The sequence below is a fragment of the Carassius gibelio genome, chromosome B22, assembly GCF_023724105.1.
Source record: "Carassius gibelio isolate Cgi1373 ecotype wild population from Czech Republic chromosome B22, carGib1.2-hapl.c, whole genome shotgun sequence".
NCBI lineage: Eukaryota > Metazoa > Chordata > Actinopteri > Cypriniformes > Cyprinidae > Carassius > Carassius gibelio.
In genome coordinates this window covers 23955379-23962853 of record NC_068417.1, presented here as the reverse complement: position 1 = coordinate 23962853, position 7475 = coordinate 23955379, and the positions used below count along the sequence as shown (strand labels likewise).

General features: G+C 37.6%; 1 protein-coding gene across 2 annotated transcripts; it reads left to right on the top strand.

Annotated features, from left to right (window-relative positions):
• The first annotated feature begins 2489 nt into the window (after positions 1–2489).
• On the top strand, positions 2490–6337 carry tmem264 (transmembrane protein 264). 2 transcript variants are annotated; one of them, XM_052590614.1, is made up of 3 exons: positions 2490–3156; positions 3237–3450; positions 3532–6337. In XM_052590614.1, the coding sequence occupies exon 3, from the start codon at positions 4492–4494 to the stop codon at positions 5476–5478; it is 987 nt and encodes a 328-aa protein (XP_052446574.1). In that variant the 5' UTR covers positions 2490–3156; positions 3237–3450; positions 3532–4491; the 3' UTR covers positions 5479–6337. The 2 variants fall into 2 exon arrangements, with proteins under 2 accessions (XP_052446574.1, XP_052446573.1); XM_052590613.1 differs by having other exon boundaries at positions 3237–6337.
• The last annotated feature ends 1138 nt before the right edge of the window (positions 6338–7475 follow it).

Below are 7475 nucleotides of genomic sequence, written 5' to 3'. Positions count from 1 at the left end.
AGATTTACACGGCTTACATTAACACATCTGCAGTAGGCAGAAAACTTCTGTATTTCATCTTAGAGCATCCCGGTCCCATGTTTAATGCATGTTGTTCGGTCCGAGGACTTGTTATATTGCTTTCACAGTTTATTGCTTCTCTTATTGAATACGTTTACAGATGCTCCCAGTTTGCATCTGCATCTCCCGGTATGGTGCAGTAATGGAATTATGCCTCCCTCTACACTACATAGAACATGCTCAGTGTCACTTACAGTTACAGCTAGCAGATTTAATTAAGAGACATAAAGGGTATGTTTCGTTTCGTTACGCTAAGGATACAGGGTGCAGTATATTATGCGGCAAGTTTGGGACTTGTAATTGCTCAGGTTAAGCAGAGAGTAATTTTGCACTCCTTGCCAAGTTTGTGTTAAAGTGGCTCATTAAACAAGACAAATGTGCTCTCGGAATGAAAAGTTTGGATGCAGCCCATTTGATTCCCTAGTTGGTGCATTTGATATGTTCGGAATGGCATACTGCTTTTTGTACTAATATATATATTTTTTTTATTTGTTGTTTTTTTACAGTAGTCTATACAGTGTGTGCATTATGCAAATCTTTGGCATAGAATATAATTGGAAGACATACTAGATTTGCTAAGTGTGCAGTACAAACATATATATATATATAAATATATATATATATATATATATATATATATATATATATATATATATATATTAGACCGCTAAAAGTTAAGCATACTATAATTGCATCCTATTTTTGGTAGGCATTAAATTACAAATAATATATTGCATAAACCACTACACTATGTACACTGCACTGGGTACTGTATCCCACAATGCAATGGACACTCTCTCACAAATGACCCATAAATAACAGCAACCACATTTTGCATTTTAAGTTTCTTTAATTGCAAAAATACCAAAATTACAACATTACCAAAATTGCTTTATAGACTACCAACATTAAAACCCAACAAAATGTACACAAAACGCAAAATAACTATTTTCATAATTATAACTGCCTGCAACATGCTCAATTTTGCATGCTTTGCTTCATACAGATGTTTAAAATTTCCATTCCTATCCGTTTCTGTTTTACATACTCCACAACAGCAATGTGCAGTATATCAGTATGCCACTCTGAACAGATTCTTCTTAAGTTCGTCTCACTCTGTTGAATCATTTATTAATGGTCATTTATGGCCATGTACTCGTCCGAGTCTCTGTCTCATGATGCTTATGGATGGATGCACATTTTGACACCTCAATGGTAGAAACTACAATCTATCAGATGATTCAGCCTACTGCAATAGATCTCAATAGTACATTTACATTGATGTCTGGTGATTTTAAGAAGGGGGCAGGGAAAGTGATCAAACACATCCAATTAACAAAGGCCAGAGATTTGCCTATCATTGTTGGAACTAATGGTCTGGATTCTTGTCAAATATTCATGAACGCTCTGGTAATCTAAGTTGGGAGGACATTTATAAGTAATACGCTTTATAATTAACAACAAAGGCTCTGTGCATTTTTAATTCATTGTCGATCATTTTGGTGATTTAATTTGAAGGTTTATGACCAATCGCTGATATAATCAGTCAAACCTAGCATGTGGTTTGAGTTAGAATGCTAATTTTAAATGCATATTGTTGATTATTTCAACATTTAGGACTGGATTAGCATATAGATGTGCTCAAAGCTAACAGACATGGAGTAACAGCCATAAAAAGCTTAATTTGGTTCCAAATTTGCTGTAAAACACCTGGAATTTTTCAGTTCAGGTTTGCTTCGGTGAAGTTAAATGTGCAGGTCTTTTGCTATAGCCTAGGGGAATCTTGTTATACTTAATTTTTTTTGTTCCTCCTTTTTTTTAGTTCATAAATGAAAGCTTTCCCCTCAGCCTTGGAATAATTTGTTTTCCCATTTCCATAATAGCTTGCATACGGTTTCTTCTTCACCTTGGAGAACCTCCCAAGTAAGCACACAAACATCTATAACATATATAGATATATATATATATATTTGGCTATATTTAGCTAGTTTAAATATACATTACAGAAGTTTCATGTTGACTTTTGAGGAACCTATGTATAATTCCAAATGTATTCATAAACTAAATACATTCTAAATTATTCACTTAAATATCTAGTGATGTAGTATGTTAGAATACTTACACAGAGAAGCATTTATTGTATACTGCCCTACAAAGCAAAAAGGCGGTAACTGCATTTTTGGTCAAAAATTAGTTATTGTCATTTTCATGACATTCAAGGCGTCCTTTGTTATGTGACAAAACATCTTATTTGAAATATGTGTCGTTTTGGAGAAAAATGGTAGTTGTTTGTACAGTAACTCCTTAGGCTGGATGACAGGATAACTTTTAAGTCATTTTTCTCAGTTCTGCACTCTGCGTAGTTACTGCCTTTTTGCTTTGTAGGGCAGTATAGTACATATTTCACCGCATGGGAGACAGACAATTACACATTTAGTTGAACTAGCTTTGGCTGACGTTAACATTGTGTTAATATTAATAGTATTTTAATGTAAATTTAAATAAATGAAAACATGAATATTTTACTACAAATTTTAATTCAGTACTTTAAACAATACTTCATATTGCATTTCCACAAAAAGGACACATTCAGTTGATCAAATGTGACAGTAAAGACATTTGTAATGTGTGTGTTTTTTTTTATCCTGTTCTTTTTAACTATTTTTAAGAACTCCGCTAAAAATGTATTATGATTTCCACAAAAACAACAACGAATTACAATGATTTCTGAAGGATCATGTGATACTGAAGACTGGAGTAATAATGCTGACAATTCAGCTTTCCCATCACAGGAATAAATTACATTTCACATTATTATTATTATTACTGTTTTTACCTTTTTTAAATTAAATATAAATTCTTGAACCTTGCAAGACGTTTCACAAATGAGGGCTACCATCTAGACCAACTATCTTTGTCCTGATGTTCTCAGTGTTTGCTTCTGCGTTGTGAAAACCTTATCTCACTCTCTTTATTGTTTCAGTCACGGTTTCTCTGAGATTTCCTATATCAGATCAAAGACCCCTGGACCAATGCACAGCTCACGATTCTGAAGCAGAACTTCTGAAGAACAGATAAAGGGAATCTCTAAGAGAGGTATTGTATGTAGACCCATGGTCTAGTTGTGACAGCGCAGCTCGGATCAAATGAAAGCTTCACACGGTCTTTATCTGTAGCTGTTGCTGAGCGTCCCTCTTTGACACCCAACGCCTGACTGCGCATAAGTGGAAGGGAGCAGAGAGAGGGAGGAGAAAAGAGAAAAACAGCAGGAGGAGTGTGAAATCTAACCAGACTACATTGAGGAGCCACAGGCTGCGCACAGAACGTCGCTCTGGAGTTCGAAAGGATGAAAGGGGGAAGATTGAGATTATTGCTGCAGAGATTTCGGAGGTGAGGGCAACTGGAAACTTATTGACTTCTTTGGCGTCAATACTGGGGAGGAGATGAGAATAAAGTGATTTTAATCCACAGGAGGCACATGACTGTTGCTGTGCATGAGTGACGTGCTTTTAATCCTTCAGAAAAGAGGTCATTTTTGAATATAGATAAACTTACTTTGAAATACTTTACCTTTCAAAACCCACATCGATTTTTTGTGGGAGGGAGAGATCTGAGGATTGGAATCGGATTTGAGACTTCGGGGCTTCAAAGACATCTTCCGCTGCAATTTTTCGGAGAAAAACATGCGTACGTAAACCACATGCAGACTTACTATTCAGTGCAATCTGGAATCAGGAACCTCCTAGGAGAAGCAAGTCAGCTGTAGTCTTGTGTGCGGCGGCGCTCTGAGGAATAGTGCTGGGAACGGATTCACTTCTGGCATAAAATGACAAATTTATCACAGCCGATATTTCCTGACCCACTCTTTCAGAGAGCATGTGGCTTATTTCGCCTTCTCCCCTTGCTTTTGAAGCTGTGAGACTCTTCTTTGGAAAATAAGAGCCGGTGGTCGTGCCTACAGACCTGGAGAACTGAAATATTTAATATTTAATACTCTGGCTGTGAACGATGCAATTAACGATGAATATAAACCGAAGCAGCTGTGATCAGTATGCATAGGTTGCCTGTGTTCACTCAGAGAACTGTGGGAGTGAGTTAAGGCTAGAGGACTGATGACTGATAGCGGAAAGAGGTTTGCTGTGAGGAACTAATCTTGTGCGTTAGCTTGTTTGCTTCTGGCTGAATTTAGAAATAGAAAGTGTGGCTCATTCTTGATCTTTTTCTCTTGCTTCCTCATTATTTCTTCCTCCCATCACGCCTCAGTTCGAGGAACAGGTTGCTGTGCTATAAAGCCGTTTTAGATTAACTACTGTTTCCAGGACTGCTGTGTCTTTGGGATGAACAGTTAAGGCAAATCATATGGGGCTACAAAACTCTGTTTGATTGAACATTCAGCCACCCATCATTTTTATCTCGTCTCTCATAATCAACATGGTTCCACCGCCCCCTTCCAACAAGCCACACGTTTGCCTTTCGTGTGTGCTTATCATGAGTAGCATGGCGCTGCTGGACGCCTACCTTGTGGAGCAGAATCAAGGTCCACGGAAGGTGGGCGTCTGCATTATGGTGATGGTAGGGGACGTGTGTTTCCTCATCGTGCTGCGGTACATCGCGGTATGGGTCGGCGCCGAAGTACGAACTGCTAAACGCGGCTACGCCATGATCCTCTGGTTCTTCTACGTCTTTGTGCTGGAGATCAAGGTATACTTTGTCTACCAGAACTACAAGGCAGAAGGCGAGAGAGCGGACGCTCTTACCTGCAAGGCTTTGACGGTGCTGCTTTCCATTTTTCTGCCGGGACTTTACGTCACGTTGGCAGCCATCGACCACATGGAATATGTTCGTCCGCTCAAAAAGAGGGAGGAGTTGAGGAGTCGGCTGTTCTGGGTCGTGGTGGATCTCCTCGACATCTTGGACATTCAGGCCAGCCTATGGGAGCCTCAGAGAAAAGGGCTCCCTCTATGGGTTGAGGGCCTTACTTTTTTCTACTGCTACATACTACTTCTGATACTGCCGTGTGTGTCGCTAAGTGAAATTAGCATGCAAGGTGTGAACATTGTGCCGCACAAGATGTTGTTGTATCCCATTCTCAGTTTGGTCGCTATCAATTTTATTACGATCTTTATCCGGGGAGGGAATATGGTGTTTTATAGGGACATCCGAGTGTCTGGAATACTAATGGGTAAGAACGTCCTCGCCATTGTCCTGAAAACGTGCAGCTTCGTGCAGTACCGGAGAAACATGCAGGAGGCGTCAACACCCGCTCTCGCTCCCGAACTACAGAGGGACGCAGTGCCACAAAGTTCTCGAGGGGCAGTGCCAGTCGTAATGCCCATGCCCATCACCATGCCAACTCCGAAGGTAGTCATACAAGATCTCACCACACTTCCAGAAGAGTCCGAACTTGAGGAGACATGACAAAAGGGGGAATGAGGAGAGTTTGCACGGTGGATACATGGACAATGCACAACATGAACTGCTTTGAGATTTTTTGTCCTAATGTTAATGTGGGTGTACACTGTATGATTTATTACTTTAAGAATGTTTCTTATCAGATTGTATGATGACATTAATGAATGGATACATACCAGAATGTTCTGTACATAGGGCAGACCTTTAGCTGCATTGACCGGGCATTTTAAAGCATCACTAAATTATTTTCTTCAGTATTTGTAATTTATTGCCCTGTAGAAATATCTAAACATCCTTAAAACAAAATACATTTTGGCTACTTAAAATTGATTTATATATTTAGAATATTAATCTTTGTGTGCACCTACTTTTAGTGAAAAAAAAAAAAAAAGATTACAATCGTTGATGAGATGATTTGTTTGTCAAATGAAGACACAAGGCAGCTGTGGATCTGGGGTCCATTCATTTCCAGAAAAAAAGTATTTAATCCTGAAATGTAGTAGTTTATGAAGTTTATTAATTAACAAGTGGAATGCCAAGCAAATCGCACTTGAACGAACTCTCAGTGACCCGATGATTGTACAATCACAGACAGCTGCGAATATATCATCTATTTTCGTTTTTCCTGGTGGGTGTTAAAAATGTGGTACATAATGTTTTTTTGCAGTAAAATCATCATATTTTTGCAGTCATTTAATAACTACGTATGGTGAAAAGTTGCGTTTTGAAACAACTCGTACTATAATTCATTTCTGTTATCTTATATTTGATGGGTTTATGCTTCATATATTCTTTGTTTTGATGTTTTATGAAAACCAAATGAATGATATTTTGCTATTAAAACAATGTTTTTGTTGATATCTAACATTGTTTTTCTCTTTTTTATTGATGCTATGCCACCTAGCAATGCAGCTAGCGACCTCCATCACTCCTTGTTCTTTTTGAGCAACAGTCTGCTAAATGCACAAACATCCACAAAGTGGGGCGCAAATCCTATCATGTTATTCAGTATGATTACTCTGTTCTTAAGCCTCTGAACTCTTCTTATCTTGTCAGTTCAACATGATGATAAAAGGCAGCTTGTCTTTTTCTTCTACAAATCTAGAACTGGAGGCACCTCAATTAAATAAATTTGTCATAATCAAATACAAACTTAGCAAAGTTTCGTCTTTCACGCTTAAATCATTAGCTGTTGTAAACTCAATCAAAATCTCTGAGGGCTTTCTATTTAAATACAAAAATCTAAGCTCAGCCATACGTAGTATTTCAATAACAATAAGTAAAAAGATGTGCGCCTTGGATGAATTAAAATAAATGTTTCATGACAACATTTACCCAGAGCTACAATTTTAGCATGTTGCTATAGCTACTGTTAGATGACAAATATAGCACAAAGAAAAAAAAAGTAAATACACCTGACAGTTTCTTATTGCCTCAGTTACACCATATCTGCTTCTGTGCCAGATAGAGACATAAATATATAAATCGCATATTTTTTACCTGTCAAGAGCTAAGTAAATCGTTACTAGTTCATCAAAGCAGTATTTTTCAGTCACTGATTTATGAGTGTTTATTTAATTTGCCATTTAATTTGTAAGGTGCTCTGTATATAGATACAGAAATCCCCGCACTTGATGAATACACATTTGATGTAGCTACTCGAAAAAAAATGACATCTTTCACTTCCCCTTGTTCACTTGAGTGAATGGGACTCGGCCTTTTAAGCTGCAAAAATCACAAAAAAGCACCATAAAAGTAGGTCAAACTGTGCGCTATATTTCAAGTCTTCTGAAGTCATATAGCTTTGTGTTATGAAATCTGTTTTGAATCGCACACAACACAGTCTGTTTTTATTTTCGGCATACTGCACACTTCCAACTTAAATTACTTGTTTACTAAAATGGTATGCCAGAGTAAAATAAACTATAATAATAGAATTCGATTTTTTTTATTGCATTTTTTATTAAAACACAATGACTAAAATGAAAAAAACTTCCACTGTT